General features: G+C 39.3%; 2 protein-coding genes across 3 annotated transcripts in view; one reads left to right on the top strand and one right to left on the bottom strand.

The window, feature by feature from the left end:
- pik3r4 (phosphoinositide-3-kinase, regulatory subunit 4) lies at positions 1 to 11,933 on the top strand. Of its 2 annotated transcripts, none has more exons than XM_026914037.3 (20): positions 1 to 248; positions 753 to 1,521; positions 1,621 to 1,754; positions 1,872 to 2,481; positions 2,572 to 2,706; positions 2,889 to 3,110; positions 3,259 to 3,432; positions 3,641 to 3,786; positions 3,878 to 4,081; positions 4,546 to 4,747; positions 6,050 to 6,270; positions 6,503 to 6,725; positions 6,994 to 7,159; positions 8,069 to 8,233; positions 8,512 to 8,723; positions 8,820 to 8,951; positions 9,656 to 9,756; positions 10,808 to 10,896; positions 11,220 to 11,340; positions 11,448 to 11,933. In XM_026914037.3, exons 2-20 carry the CDS (start codon positions 804 to 806, stop codon positions 11,616 to 11,618), a joined length of 4,146 nt encoding a protein of 1,381 aa, XP_026769838.3. In that variant the 5' UTR covers positions 1 to 248; positions 753 to 803; the 3' UTR covers positions 11,619 to 11,933. The 2 variants fall into 2 exon arrangements, with proteins under 2 accessions (XP_026769838.3, XP_026769840.3); XM_026914039.3 differs by having other exon boundaries at positions 6,050 to 6,147.
- A 321-nt stretch (positions 11,934 to 12,254) lies between these two features.
- LOC113526514 (collagen alpha-6(VI) chain-like) overlaps positions 12,255 to 16,420 on the bottom strand; it is a 37,527-nt gene continuing 33,361 nt past the window's right edge. Inside the window, exon 40 of the mRNA XM_026913613.3 lies at positions 12,255 to 15,863. Within this exon, the coding sequence (XP_026769414.3) occupies positions 15,682 to 15,863 (182 nt within the window). The 3' untranslated portion in view covers positions 12,255 to 15,681. The remainder of the gene's footprint in view (positions 15,864 to 16,420) is intronic.

Genomic DNA, 16,420 nt, shown 5'->3' on the forward strand with positions numbered 1-16,420 from the left:
ACTGACCTCAGATCAGCTAACGGCAACTTTATTGACAAACATCATGTCTGGTCAAAAACAAGCAGCGATTCCGTGTTTTAGGTGTAAATGACAGGTTTTGTTGCTGTCAGATGCATTTCTTTTTTTTAAAACAATTATTAGATGCTAATGGAGCCGTCTAACTAGCTGTTAGATTGTCGGTTGCTGTTATCAGCCAGAAGAGCTCCGTCATCGCGGAAATAAATTGGCGTACTGGGAGCTAAAAGCAGGTAAACAACACTCAGTAATAATGCAAGCATCGTATATACAACAACAGTATAAAAAAACTCTGTTAAACAACCTTGGCATTAGGCTAGACTGTGTGGTTTTGCCATTAAATAGTAGGTGTAAATAGTGTGTGTTTATATTTTTAATGTGAGGCATAACATTACCTTTAGATAACTGTGATTAGTCATTATTCTGCTCCCTACCTCCAAACACACACAGTTTAGCACTTTAGCACTATCATCACTATGGTGTCAGCAGTTGTACACTGATCTCTGTGTATTTTTACAGTTTTAAAGAACATATCAACTGTTTTTCTTAAAGGCAGAATGATCTATCTATCTATTTATCTATCTATCTATATACACATACACACATACACACATACATACATGTATGTATGTATGTATGTATACATACATGTATATGTGTGTGTGTATATATATGTATATATATATATATATATATATATATATATATATATATAATTAATATTCTCTCATCATCAGATCAGGATCCATTTTCCAGAAGAAGTTGGAAGAAACCTTGAAAAAAACACTATGGGAAATCAGCTGGCAGGAATTGCTCCATCACAGATATTGTCTGTCGACAGCTATTTCTCAGACATCCATGAATATGAATATGACAAAAGTCTTGGCAGCACCAGATTTTTCAAGGTGGCCAGGGCAAAGCACAGAGAGGGTTTAGTGGTGGTAAAGGTATTTGCCATTCAGGATCCCTCACTGCCGCTAACCAGCTACAAGCAGGAGCTGGAAGAGCTGAAGATCCGACTACATTCCTGCCAGAATTGTTTACCCTTTCAGAAGGCCACACTCTCAGAGAAAGCAGCCATTCTTTTTCGGCAGTATGTTCGCGACAACCTTTATGATCGTATCAGTACGCGACCTTTCCTCAATAATGTGGAGAAGAAATGGATTGCATTCCAGATCCTTAATGCTGTGGACCAGGCTCATAAATCTGGGGTGCGTCACGGTGACATTAAGACTGAGAATATTATGGTGACTAGCTGGAACTGGGTGCTGCTTACAGACTTTGCTAGTTTTAAACCCACATATCTGCCTGAGGACAACCCTGCAGATTTCAACTATTTCTTTGATACGTCTCGAAGGAGAACCTGCTACATAGCTCCAGAGAGGTTTGTGGATGGCAGTATGTTTGCCACAGAGAGTGACCAGACTACTCCACTCATGGATCTCAGCAATAACAGCCAGAGGACCAGAGGAGAGCTCAAACAACCGATGGACATTTTCTCAGCTGGTAAAAACCTATTATATATATATATATATATATATATACATATTTTCAAACCTGTTGAAAGCTGTATAAAGCATTTCCCATTTTGTATCTGTTTTTCAGGTTGTGTAATTGCAGAACTATTCACAGAAGGAGTCCCACTCTTTGATCTCTCGCAATTGCTGGCATATCGCAAAGGGCAGTTTCAAACTGAACAAGTTCTGATGAAAATTGAAGACAAGAGTATCCGAGAGCTGGTATTTTGGCTTTTATTTTTCAGATATTCAACATTCAACATCAGCTATTATTTTGATACATTTCAATACTCTCAATATGGCATCCCTTCAGTGTGCATGTGTGTATATTTGTCCCAGGTGGCGCAGATGATACAGCGAGAACCTGAAAAACGCTTGACAGCAGAGGAGTACTTGAAACAGCAACGAGGCAAAGCCTTTCCTGACATTTTTTACAACTTTCTTCAACCCTACATGGCCCAGTTTGCTAAAGAGACCTTCCAGTCTGCAGATGAGCGAGTGTTGGTGATTCGAAAAGATCTGGAGAACATCCTCCATAACCTATGTGGTGGTGGGCAGGCAGGAAAGTCTGAGATGCAAGAGAAGGCTTCTCAGGAGCTTGGATCAAGCAAAGAACATGGTCTAGTAGTTCTGGTGTCAGTAATCACTTCCTGTCTGCAGACCCTGCGTTTTTGTGATTCTAAACTCGCGGCACTAGACTTGGTGCTTCATCTGGCCAGCAGGTTAAGTGTAGAAATCCTGCTAGATCGAATCACTCCTTACTTACTTCACTTCTGCAATGACTCAGTGCCTCGGGTCAGGGCAGAAGCTGTGCGCACACTGGCTAAAGTGCTGGCATTGGTCAAAGAGGTGCCCCGTAATGATGTCAACATTTACCCAGAGTACATTCTGCCTGGTATTGCCCACTTGGCCCAAGATGAAGCCACAATTGTCAGACTTGCTTATGCGGGTAAGATAAGTGAATGCAATGCATACACTCAGATTATTGAGCAGACCTTCATAATGTTTTAACTGAACTGGTATGATTATTATCCGTTAGAGAACATTGCTCACCTGGCAGAAACAGCACTGCGCTTTTTAGAGTTAGTGCAGGAGAACAATCTCAACTGTGAACAGGACGTAAATGGAGATGATGCAGAGGAAACACTTCACCCCAATGAAAACTATGATTCAGGTACATGTCTATCTAGCAGTCATTTTCCTGTTCTATAAAAATGTCAGAATGTAAAAATAATGTACGTTAATTCAGAATGTTAGGTAATATACGGTTATATTATGTAATGTTATAAAAGTAACATAAATTAGGGATGAGAATTTGAATTGATTTTATTTATTAATATTGGTCTATCCTTACAGAGCTGCAGGCATTACATGAGATGGTTCAGCAGAAAGTGGTAACACTCCTTAGTGACCCGGAGAACATCGTGAAGCAGACGCTGCTGGAAAATGGCATCACTCGCCTCTGTGTGTTTTTTGGTAGACAGAAGGCCAATGATGTACTTCTTTCCCACATGATCACCTTTCTAAATGACAAGAATGACTGGCATCTCCGTGGAGCTTTCTTTGACAGTATTGTGGGTGAGTTATTTTTTCCGCCAGTAATTTTGGAATTTATTTTACAGTTATTCTCAAAAGCCAAAATAGTCAAAGTTGCTTTATGATCTTGAACATGCCCTGGGAAAGGTGTACATACCTAAATGCACACACCTCTCTCCACCTTCTACAGGTGTAGCGGCTTATGTGGGATGGCAAAGCTCATCCATCCTAAAACCCCTGCTACAGCAAGGCCTGAGTGATGTGGAGGAGTTTGTCATCTATAAAGCTCTTAATGCTTTGACTTGCATGTGCCAGCTGGGACTCCTACAGAAAACACACATCTATGAGTTTGTTAGTGACATTGGTGAGAGAAACTGCTTATGTTTTTATTACAGTATATACTGGAGATAGAAACAATATGTGTATGTGTAAAATGTTTTAGTATATAACATAGCAGTGTAATTAATGAAACAAGTTTTAAAGACACGATTCAGACAAAAAACGGTGAGTTTTTTTTTTTTAATAAGCAGTGCAGTGATAAGCAACATTGTGTGCGTGTGTTGTCCTGTCAGCTCCTTTCTTGTGCCATCCCAATCTATGGATCCGTTATGGGGCTGTGGGATTCATTACAGTGGTTGCACAACATCTAAATATTGCTGATGTGTACTGCAAGCTAATGCCTCACCTTAACCCCTTTATTACTCAGCCTATTATACAGGTGAGCTTATTATACAACATTCCTTTTCTCAAAACTAACACTTTGGGTTCTCACTTCACAGTGAAAATGTTTTTTTTTTGTTCTTTGACAGATTGATAAGGAGATTGTCCTTCTGAGTGTACTCAAAGAGCCCGTAAGCCGTTCCATCTTTGACTATGCGCTCCGCTCCAAAGACATTAGCAGCCTCTTCAGACACCTGCTGCTTCGTCAGAAGAAACGTAATGGCTCCATCCCTGAGTGCCCCATTCCTGAAGATCCTGCTATTGCACAACTCCTCAAGAAGCTTCTATCACAGGTCAGACAGCAAGCCTACAGTCATGTGAAAAAATAAGTACACTCCATGGAAATTGTTAACAGGCACTATTTCAAAGATGATCAAATGTTTCCTTATCCGAATATGTCAAAAAAGCCAACAATTTCCATGGGGTATACTTATTTTTTCACAGAGTTAAGAGTGAATGTATAGGTGTAGACGATCTCAGGAATACACTGGTGGTTAGTTTTTTTTTTTAAATCTTTGTGCAGCCACCAGTCATGGAGAGTAATTTCTGTGCTCCAGCCAAGTGTTATTCATGAGAGTATTATTGTTTTAGTTTAATGACCTGTCCTATGTTGTGGCTCTGCTTTGGGAGAGGTGATGCATTTACCTAGCATCATAATCTATTGTCTAAAACGTCACTATGATAAGCATTCTTATCCACATGGTTCTTCATGGTCAAGCAGTATCACTTCATGTCTCATGCTTTAATTTTCTCTTAGGGAATGACTGAGGCTGAGGAGGACAAACTCTTGGCCCTCAAAGACTTCATGCTGAAGTCTAGCAAGGCCAAGGCCAACATTGTGGACCAGACTCACATGAGTGATGGGGCACAGAGTGGCGTTATTGACCTGGGCTTGCTAGGGATCACTGGGCGACAGGTGGATCTGATCAGACCAAAGCAGGAGTCTGAGGACAAGAGAGGTATATAGCATGTTAAGCATTACTAGTCATGTTGTTATACAGCTTCTGTAACGCGTTCTTAGTATCTCAAGTTCAGAATGCAGGTTAACAAGTAGTGTTTTTTTTCTATTGTTTGCAGACTTCATCTCTACTGTTTTTGATATATTATTTAGCTTTTAATAACAATGGCTTTCTTTGAAGTGTATTTAAAAATCCAGACTTTTTGCTGTCATGTTAGAGAACTGTTTAAACCTGGCCATCTTTAGTTTATTCTGGCCCTGTGCATACTGAGTTGAAGTACATTCTGTTCCACTTCTGCACAGCAGATTGTTGGCTAAAACCAGTGGATAAATAGTATTTTCTTCTTACAGCTTATATGTTGCAATAACATGAACATGGCTTAACCGAGGGCTGAACTGCATGCAAGTGGACCAAACTAAATTAATAGTTGAACTGATTATGCTGTTAATGCTGAGTCTTAGTATGGCATCAACCACATCTTAATACGGCATTTGGTGCACTCTAAGAGTCTCTGTTCTGATCTATTTGAATTTGATTTTCTATATTTTTCATCAAAATACTGTATAACAGTTAACTGCTTTTACGTTTAGTGCATAGTGTTTGTTTTTACGGCATATAATAAGTGCATGGGTTTTCAGACACTGAATTTCAATCAAGAATGAGTTAATTTTGTTTAAAAACAATAGTGTTAAATTTCATTGCAATATTTGACATTTTATGTAGTAGAATGTATTATACATCCTAAATGTGTGATTTCTACTTATCACTATACACTCACTGACCACTTCCTGTCAGCTTGAAGCAGGCTGGCCTCTCTCATCAACAAGGCATTTCTGCTCGTATAACCGCCATCCACTGGATGTTTTTTGGTTTTTACACCATTTTGTGTAAACTCGAGGCACTATTGTGCATGAAAATCCCTGGAGATTTGCTGTTTCTGAAATACTCAAACCAGCCCATCTGGCAACCACAACCATGCCATGGTCAAAGTCACTGAGATCACATTTTTTTTCTCCATTCTGTTGTTTGATGTGAACATTAACTGAAGCTCTTGACCTGTATCTACACGGGTTTATGCGTTGTACCGCTGTCACATGATTGGCTGATAATCACTGGCTGATAATTGGTGGATATTTGAATGAGCAAAAGTTCTAGTGTTCCTAATAAATGGTCAGTATGTGTATATGACCCCAATGTGTTTAAAATAACTGGCTCCTGAAATATACCAAATATGTGGAGAGAGAAGGAATTCAAATCCAGGGTGGATAAAACTGATTGTTATTTTTTTCATTCTTTTATCAGCTCGTAAGCACACAAAGCAGGACTCGAATCTAAATGAGGAGTGGAAGAGCATGTTCGGTTCTCTGGACCCTCCCAGCTCTGCACCAGCTCTGCCGACGGTACCTACTGTTCTACTTGCAAGCGGTGGTGGGGAACCCAACGGGACTCTGGCGGGAGGGCGTCTGCGATCAGAGAGTTCCTCCCAGACTCTTAACCTCCCTCATGTTCCATCCTCAGCTCAGGTCGACTGCTGAGCCGACTACACACTATCTCTCCCTGCCTCCCTCCTTTCCACTCTGCATCTCCTCGTCACTGTTTCTTCTCTTTTATTAATCCCTGTTTTAGCCTTCTCCCCATTCTCCATAGACATGTGCTTCTTTTGACTCATAACGTTTGCCCTAAACATTTGACCATTTCATAGCTTTACGAGCAACAGTACTGAAAGTCTTCTTTCTTCCTGTGTTCCTACACTAGATGCCTGAAGGTGGAGGCACTCAGATCAGGAAAGCCACAGCGTCCCCTGCAGTCCAGGTAGTGCAGTCGATGAGTGGAGCGTCCACCTACCAACGGCGTGTAACTACATGCAAAGCTGAGCTGCAGCAGTTGGTGCAGCAGAAGAGGGAGCAATGCAATGCAGAGCGCATGGCCAAGCAAATGATGGAGAGTGCGGAGTGGGAGAGCAGGCCTCCATTGCCAGGTTAACAGCTGAAACTAATCTCACTTCTCAATTCTTTCAGGCTATTGCAACAATCTGGGATTCTTTAGCTGAAAGCTGCATAGTTTATCAACCACATTAAACAATATAGAAGAATGAATAAAACAGTAAATAGATAGCAGACACTTCCTCAGAAGTCCTTCTGAGGTCCATTGCACTTTCTGATCTCCTAGATTTATTGGTTGTTTAGATAAGCTTCTATATCATTGCAATTATGTATATAATAAAATGAAATGATTTATTTCTGCAGGATGGCATCCTAAAGGCCTGTTAGTAGCCCATCTCCATGAACATAAGTCAGCTGTGAACCGAATTCGCGTGTCTGATGAGCACTCTATCTTTGCCACATGCTCCAATGATGGAACTGTGAAGATCTGGGACAGTCAGAAAATGGAGGGCAAGACAACAACCACAAGGTAGATTACCATTATATAGCACCTTGGATTTAAAAGCTATATTGGATTTTGGGATTTAACCCTCTCGGGTACAAAAATGTTGCTATTGCAAGCTATTTGTGGAAGAACATTCATAACGTGGGTTGTGCTGCGTTCTTCATCCATGCATTACTCTGACAGCTGCAAGTGCAGACATTTATATAGCAGTTAAGGCTCTGTCTCAAACTGCACAGTGCACACTACGAGCTTGTCTTTTAGCTACCGTGAGCTGCTTCTTACTGTGACTGCCTGATCAAGCAGCAGTCAATGCATCACTGTCCTGCCATGGTCTACCTTTACTTATTCTATGGTAGCATAAGCAGCATATAACCTACAGAATGCACTAGTCGCCTAAATCCAGCTAGCTTGCAAATATGTAAGATCTGGTTGAAGGGAAAATTGTTGCCCCTCTGTAACCTGGGGGCTTTCCCAGGGTTCTGTGCATCTCCAGAGCTGTTAGACGCAGCTAGCTAAAATGTTGTATGGAGAATAAAACAATAATGCCTAGTAATTTCCAATTGTTATTTTTTTAACCGGATTTGTGCTGTCTGTGTATTTTGTTCACCAGCTTGTCAAATATGTTTCGCTTGAATGGATAATGTTCGCACACTAGCTAAAACCCACACAAGAGAATAAAAAGACAGATCAGGCGAGCTAATTGATCACTCACTCTCGCCCAATGTAACCGAGTTTGAAATACACAAAATATGGAGAAACTCAACAACACTTCCCATTATTACCAGTTGTCTAGGTCAATAGCTTCACAACTGATAAGATACAAACTCCACACTTCCCTGTAACTGTTGTTGTGTATTGAATGTTTTGGCTTGTTTAATTGCTATTCTAAGAAGACAGGAAAATCTGATGGAAAATGGTGAACTTGTCTTTTAGGTCAGTGCTCACGTATTCCCGTATTGGTGGTCATGTGAAAACCTTGACCTTTTGTCAGGGGTCACATTACCTTGCTGTTGCTTCAGATAATGGCTCCATTCAGCTCCTTGCAGTCGAGGCCCACAAGCCACCCAAATCCCCCAAGGTGCAGCCGTGTCAGACCAGGTAAGTGATATCAACTGTAGTAGGAATTTAATGTTTGAAATTTGTTAAAGGGTCAAGTTAAATTAAACATGTTTCGAAGATCAGATAAGACTAATGTGGTAATGATAACAATACCAATTGCCATGAAAACACTAAACAAATATGAGAGGGGGTTATAAAGGCTCAAGCAGTTACTTTCCAGATGTATAATAACAGTTGCAGACCCTACAGAATCCTTGACAAATCTGATTTGCTCCACCTTTAATATATCTGTCTACCATGTCCAATGCTGTATGCAGGTTTCTGGACTTGAAGGAGGATGGCTGTGTGGTGGATATGCATCATTTTAATTCTGGGGCTCAGTCCGTGCTGGCCTATGCTACAGTGAATGGCTCACTAGTGGGTTGGGACCTGCGCAGCAACACCAATGCTTGGACCCTCCGCCATGATCTGCGCCTCGGCCTCATCACCTCCTTCGCTGTGGACATGCACCAGTGCTGGCTGTGTGTGGGTAAGCACTGTTAAGTGCATTTTTTTTTAATTACTGTAATACAGAGTCCCTTTTATGGAATTTTACTGAAGTCCGTGTGTACCTGTTTGTTTGAAGGTACGAGCAATGGAACAATGGCATGTTGGGATATGCGATTTCAGCTGCCAATCTCCAACCACTCGCATCCAGCCCGAGCTCGAATCAGGCGTCTGCTCATGCATCCCCTTTATCAGTCCTCAGTCATAACAGGTGAGATGCTTTATATATTTATCTAATTTGTTAATAAAATAGTATTTTAAAATGTAGCAGGGATATCCATTAACATAAAATACCAGGCAATGATCAAAACCAGAAAATGCTAAACATTAGGGCTACTGACATGACTATGGAAAACCATATCTTGGCAATTCAGTAAGTACTCATGCTTTATCAAATACTTTGCCAGACAAGAAAGAAAACACAGATGGTTTAAACTATGACTACCAGGGAAAAATAACAGGAACATTTAACAAGATATGAGGAAGATGAAAAGCAGAAATGGACAAGACCTGACAGACTCACAATATGGAGAGTGAACAGAGACAGATCAGGGTGGATGTTGCAATAAAAATGTGCAAGGCATAACAGGAAATTAAAAACAAACTGTGTGACTGCCAGCGGCAGCCGCTTTGAACAGACAGGTACTGTCTGAAAGACTGTGTGGGCATTTTCGAGCCTTTGAAAGGTCACCCGATTAGGCAATTTTCCACCAAGACCTCATTAGGTTAAAAGTGCACTCAAAAAGTCCTGGTCATAGAACTTGACAACTTTCTGTAAAATAAAAACTGTTCATTTTCTTACTTTCATCTTACTCCTTTCCTTTGTTTGTCCATAATATATAATAATAATTATATATTATGTATATATTATCATAAAATAATTATAGGCTAATAGTAATCCTCTGTGTTGCTCAGCTGTCCAAGGAAACAATGAGGTGTCAATGTGGGACATGGAGACAGGAGACAGGAAGTTCACTCTGTGGGCCAGCTCTGCTCCACCTCTCTCAGAGCTGCAGGCATGTAGTAACTCTTATTTCATACCTACAAATCCTCCATGATGTTAGCCATATGCTGACAGGTACACCTGTCTAGTAGCATGTTGCCCCTTCTTTGGCCCTCAGAATAGCATTATTCACCTAGGCCTGAGGTCTACACAGTGATGGATGCAAGAATGTTGTGCGAATGTGATTGTATTTTACAGAAATCTGCACAGATGTCTGATTGTTTAAGTCCACGTATTATACAACCAACAAAACCGAAACTTCAGCTTCATAGAAGTATTTAGTGAGAACACGTGCCTTTTTAACATCTTGCACTGGCAAGCAATCCACATGAGTGTCAAATAAATCATAGCCAGTGAAGTGATGATATGCCAGATTCAGATATGGCATGCTGTTTAGACATTTCATGATGAGTGTCAGAGGCCCTACTGTGTGCCAGGAAAACATTCTTCACACCATCATATTGCCACCAGCCGGTTCTGTTCACATGAAACAGGAAAGCTCCTGGACTGCATTTGCCTGACTTTTTTCCTAGTGTTTACTGGGGACACACGTTTTTCTTATTTTACTACAAAGCATCCATCATAATCTGTTGTAGCCCATAAGTCCATTAAGTGGCACGTTTTGAGATTGACATTCTGCATACCAAATTCGCATGTGATTTCCCGAGGTGTGGCTTGTCTGTTTGCTTGTACGATTCTTGCCATCCTCCTTTGATATCTATGATCTGCAAGGTGTTATTGTCCAGTGTTCACACTTACCGGTAGTTTTTTTTTTCTTTTCACACCATTTTAGATAAACCCTTGAAAAAGTCGTGCATGAGTAGGCCAGGATGACAGCTGTTTGGGGGAGGCTCTTCTGTTTTGACTATTTCAACCCTTGATTAACATTAGTTGTTGCTAGAAAGGCCTGTGTGTGATTTAAACCACACACCACAGTCACGTTGCGGAATGTGTCCGACTGTCAGATGGTGGGGTGTATCTTGTAAACTGGCAACCTGGTGTAATATAAGATCAGAAGAAAGATTAGCCATATTAACCATTTTAACCAGTGCTTCCTGTCATAGCCATCCCCTCATAGTGTACATGGAATATACTGCAGCCCTGCTGATGGCAACCCCCTCCTACTCACTGCTGGATCAGACATGAGAATAAGGTATGTATAGTCACAATATTTAGTTTTTTATTAATGAAAAGTGAATCATTCATTCTAATTTAAAAATTAGTTATTAATTTATTCAAGTCGGTTTCAAGTTAGGTAGTCTCACTATGAAACACACTTTTATAGTGAGGTACATCTTGCTTATGGGGATTTGGCTTTCATCAGATTTTGCTCTCTTTCTTAATTATTATTTTTATGAGTCTGTGTGGGAAAAAATGAAATGCAGCACCATGCTTGGAAAAAGTGCTTTCCTCGCAATGTCATACTGTATGTTGTTTGAGATTATTATACCATGTTAAATACCATGTTCTTTTCAGATTCTGGGACCTTGCATACCCAGAAAGATCCTATATTGTTGCTGGTGGTGCCAATGACTCCCTACACTGCCCTTCTGTATTCTACAACCGCAAGATTATTGAAGGGACTGAAGTAGTACAGGTCTGATTCCTTGTTTTTTGAGCATTGTCTAAACATTGCCTATATCTTATATTGTCCTATGGTTTGGGTTTTTTTTTAATATAAAATGCCCCCTTCTTCATCATTAGGAGATTCACAGTAAGCAAAAGAGTGGTGCCACAGAGGACGCACCTCGCCGAGGTCCAGAGTCCTTGCCTGTGGGCCACCATGACATTATTACTGACATCGCCACCTTCCAGACAACCCAAGGCTTCATAGTCACGTCCTCTAGAGATGGCATTGTAAAAGTCTGGAAGTGAGAACACTCATTAATGCCACTCTGTGTGGAAGTCTAAACAAAATGGTAATGTGCAATGGACCTCAATGCTATCACCATGTGACCTAATAAGGTCTGTTATTTAACATGACAACTATTTCATGTTATTATGTGTTTCCTTGTCATGAGTATTTGCAAAGTGTAAATGTGAATATCATGCAGTGTAGCTAGACACAGGCAGCCAAACTGTGGTTGCTAACCACAATAATATTAGCTATATACATTGTATTAGTGCAAATCCATGAGCAATTGATTTTTGGTCATCAGTATTATGCAATAAAGATTTAGGGTAAATGTCTTTTTTTATAGTGTCAATTATATCTACACCTTTGTTTGTATAAAACATCAAATGAAACAAAATCCTAAAACATGGTACAGGTAACTACATACAACAGATCAACAAAATCTCTCACTTTGCTATTAGATAATAGACAATTTCTCGCCTGATCAACAAAAACTAATCACATTTTATTTTTAGTGGGAATTTTTGGACTATATGAACAAAGCAAATGTTCTGAAATGTGCCTTGTTCCTGATGTTATTAATGAAGGCATAGAGTATGACCTGACAAACTAACCTAATAGATTGAGAATAAGATTTTTTTTTTCACGTTTTGAGATTTTCATTTGGAATCTAAAACAAAACAGGTGCCCTGTGAGTTGAAAAGATGTGACCTTCCCAGCTGATAGCTGTTCTGCGATAGCGGAGAACTGATGATTGCGTGGGAACTGACAATGGCATCGTTTATACATGAATATATGTAAGGTAATCATGGAAGGGTGGTCACAGGTGGTTGTCTTCATACTTGCAAATAATGTGAAAATGTTCACGAGTTGGCAGAAAATTAAAAAACGAAATGAAAGTCTGACGATTCTACAAAATGATTGGAAAAGAAGAGGATCAGTGCTACTCACTTCCGAGTTCAAAATCGCTGATATCTTTTTTTAAAGTTAACTGGATAAAACACTGACTAACAGATATCTTTCCCCCTGTGGTAGTTTATTTACTATTTGAACAATGTGGTGGCCTAAAGTTTCTAAATGCAGTACGTGCGTTATCAAATTGTCATACTTCCACAAACAAGCATTAGATTTGAAGTGTGGAAATTAGCATTCAAACACAAAGAGTGGCATGATAATGGTGTTGATATTATTTTGATCTGTTAAATTAATGTGATGAATTTTTTAAGATGAAGCATTGCAGCAAACATAATAGTACTTCTGTTAAGGATTTTAAGGTGATAACCAACTAAATTACTGCAGTTAGTGTTTGCAGTTAAATTACTGTAACAGGTGTAATTCATAGTCTCATAATTGGAATAGAGATATTTAGCACAAAGTATAATATTATACTGTATACATTAGGGAAGTTGTTCTCCCAAGAATGCTTTTTTTCTGGAAGCAATAATCTTTGTTTTTTTTTTTTTTTTCTTTTCTTTTAAAAGCATTACATTCATTCACACGCTTACTCACTTTTAGTAACCACTTTATCCTGTTCAGGGTCACAGTGGATGGAGAGCCTATCCTATCCCAGTAATGCTGGGCGAATTCACCCCGCATGGGACACGAACATTCACAGATTCATTCTGTTTTTTGATGTGTGTGTGTTGTTTTGATCTCATGATTATAATTCTATCCCTTAATGTATTTCCACAGAAATAGAAATGGCAGGACTACAGAAAATAACCTAAATACACTTGCTTTACTTTGCCAAACAAATAGAAAACTGAAAAGTTAACAAGCACATATGGGACTAATTAACTAGCATCCTAAAAGGAAACCAAATAGGAAACATGCAGTCAGGGCACAGTCGAGCAGTTTTATTCAAAACATATTTTATCAACACTGATGTGACACAACTGCCTGTAGTATACTAATTGCTTCTAATTGCCTCTTCCTTACTTTTAATCAGATCTGAGAAATTAAATGTGACTTGGTTAGCCGTTGGTCCACCTAGATCTCATTAAATTAACGTACACAAACAACATTTTCATTTTGATTGGCAAGTTGCAATGTCTCACTGCATTTCACAAGAAAACAATGAGGTTCACTCTGTGGGCTCTGCTCCTATCAAGAGATTCAGCATATGCTTACAAGTCTGTAGTATAATCTGCATGAAGTCTACATCATGCATGGATATAGTATGCAGAAATGTTATATCACATGACAGTGGGTTGAGGGTTGAGATCTTGGAACTGTGCCTACCACTGAAGCATTAAAAACTTGTCCTCACATGATCACACTACAATGAACCAGCTGTACTCCTGAAACGAAACTAAAGTTGTATTGGGATGTGATCTGCCTGGTTATGGCCCATCTGTTTTCATGTAACTTTCTGGTCCACCATCCATTGTCATTCACAGAATCATTTTTTTTTTTAAATTAAGCACACCTAACATTAATTATCATGCCAAATTCATAGTCATCTACTTTGCCATTTCAATGGTTGATCAAACCTTAACTGATGTGACAAACATTGTTCTGCCTGAAATATTATATACACCAGCCGTCTGGCATAAGACTTATTAGAAAATACAGTGTCAAAAAAAGTTGTTGCTGTTCCATTAGAAAGTTTGAACATAGTTTGCATGACTAGTATGTAATCTCACCTATTATAGTTCTTTTCTGAGTTAGGTACACCCTCCAACAACATCAAGAAGATTCGCTCATTTCTATCCACAGTGATGCTATTCAGTTGCTTTTTCAGCCTTCTTCTGGTAGGTCTGCCTCTGCACAGCATTTCACTTCTGCAACTGATCCAGAACGCAGCTGCATGACTTGTTTTCAACCTTTCCAAGTTCTCGCACACCACCCATTACTGCGCTCCCTCCACTGGCTTCCTGTAGCTGCCCGAATCAGATTTAAAACACTGATGCTTGCCTACAAAGCCAAAAATGGACCAGCACCCACCTACCTTTAAGCACTTATCACATCTCACACTGCACCATGCTCCCTTTGAGCCTCTAGCACTGCTCGGTTGGACCCTTCTAGCACCAAGGTCCTGCTAATGAACTCCAGCTGAATCACTGGCTGTCTCCAAATGGTGACTAAACATCTACCTCTTTATGAAGTACTTAAATTAGCACTTTGTTACTTAAAAAAATCCTTATGCTCTTTTTCATACAATACTAACCTCCCCAACAGGGTTTTTAGACTGATAGTACTCTTAGTTCCTGACTTAGTGACCCAGTATGACATGTTTATTGATAGAAACTTTAAAGTACTTCTGTAACTCCCTCTCGATACAAGGATAATGAGATAAATGTAAATGTATATGTAGGTACATCTTACTTATGGAGAGTCCTGCTTGGTTTTAACAGATGCCACTCACTTTCTTATAATCATTTTTTTAATGATAGTCATAGCACTTGGGATGATAGTAATTGTAGTGTACGGTTCACATATAAAACAATTACAAAGTCAAAACAAAGTATTTATGGAAAGGCATGTTGAGAATTGATCAGATATTAATGAATTAGCTATAAATGGATGGGAATTACTATTATACTATTATTGTGTAAGAATTTTGATGCAAGGTTGTAGCTCAAGCATAGTCAACAACCATCTGACTCTTTTGTATTGATAGCTCTTTGGTTTAAGTGAAATATTTTCATTGGCCATTTTGAAACTCATTTTGGACCATGCGAACAACGCAACCAAAAAACAACATTCAAAACATTGAGCAAGAGGGAAATTTTAATTGTGGAATCTAAAACAAAAATGACAGTGCTATGTTACGTTTTTTAAAAAAAAAAAAGAAAGAAAAGAAAACAAACAAACAAACAAAAACCCATTATATAAAATGCATCCTTTTTTGAATAACTGGCATTTACTCTTTTAATTTATGTTTTGCATTCCATCTACTGAAAAATCATTGGTTGAACATTTTTATTTACTTTTTCCTTTGGTGAAGAACATGGAATGGACACAAAAGCATTGTTCATATCCTACTGTGTCATCGTTTTATATAAAAACTGAGAAGAAGTATGAGGGTAACTTGTTATGTATTAGTGTTTGGTGTATAGTGTATGGAGTGTTTTGAAAGAGTCACTGTACAGTATGAAGCTCCCCACAGCGGGCTTCACAATCCTTTTTAGTGTCAAATCTGTTAAGGTTCCCATCGCATCCTCCATACCAGAAGCGAGAGCATTCATTCTGCTCTTGATTATAGAACCATTTGAGTATATAATTTCTGCAGGGCCCATCATCTTTTTTCAGGTAGCATACATCTGTGGTTGGAGAGAGAGAGAGAGAGAGAGAGAGAGAGAGAGAGAATGCAAGAATGTCAAAATTTTTATTCATGCATCTTCAGTAACAGTTTTATCCTGGTCAGGGTCACAGTGGATCCAGCGCATATCCTGGGAAAACTGAACTCATACCCAAACCCTGAATGAGATTTCAGATCACCACAAGGCACCATGCACACAAACATTTACACAGTTATTCACACATAGGGCAACTTTAGCATAGCCAATCCACCTACTGGCATGAAACGCCACCACTCCCCAGCTTCAGGCGCGATGACTGGCAGGAAGCATAGCCAATCAAGAGAGAGCAAAATAGCAAAATTTTCTTACTGATCAAGTAAGGCATTTACTTCTTTTATAATTGATCTGGGTTTGTGTATCAAGTTGTTTTGCTGTTTTGCTATCTGTCTATTGATATAGACAAGATGTGACAGAGCGTGTGTGATATATATATCAATAGAGCAACTTCTCCACTGCTGCCAAGTGTATTTAGGTATTTGTATTTTCATTTTCACAATTTGCATGAAGGAGCTGGATGG

This window comes from Pangasianodon hypophthalmus, chromosome 1, assembly GCF_027358585.1.
Source record: "Pangasianodon hypophthalmus isolate fPanHyp1 chromosome 1, fPanHyp1.pri, whole genome shotgun sequence".
Lineage (NCBI taxonomy): Eukaryota > Metazoa > Chordata > Actinopteri > Siluriformes > Pangasiidae > Pangasianodon > Pangasianodon hypophthalmus.

Bases quoted from the DNA above. Each gene is read 5' to 3' on its own strand.
- pik3r4 (XM_026914037.3), top strand. From the start codon at position 804: ATGGGAAATCAGCTGGCAGGAATTGCTCCATCACAGATATTGTCTGTC. The intron at 1,522-1,620 runs GTAAAAACCTAT...TCTGTTTTTCAG, and splicing joins GATGGACATTTTCTCAGCTG to GTTGTGTAATTGCAGAACTA. The intron at 4,748-6,049 runs GTATATAGCATG...TTCTTTTATCAG, and splicing joins GGAGTCTGAGGACAAGAGAG to CTCGTAAGCACACAAAGCAG.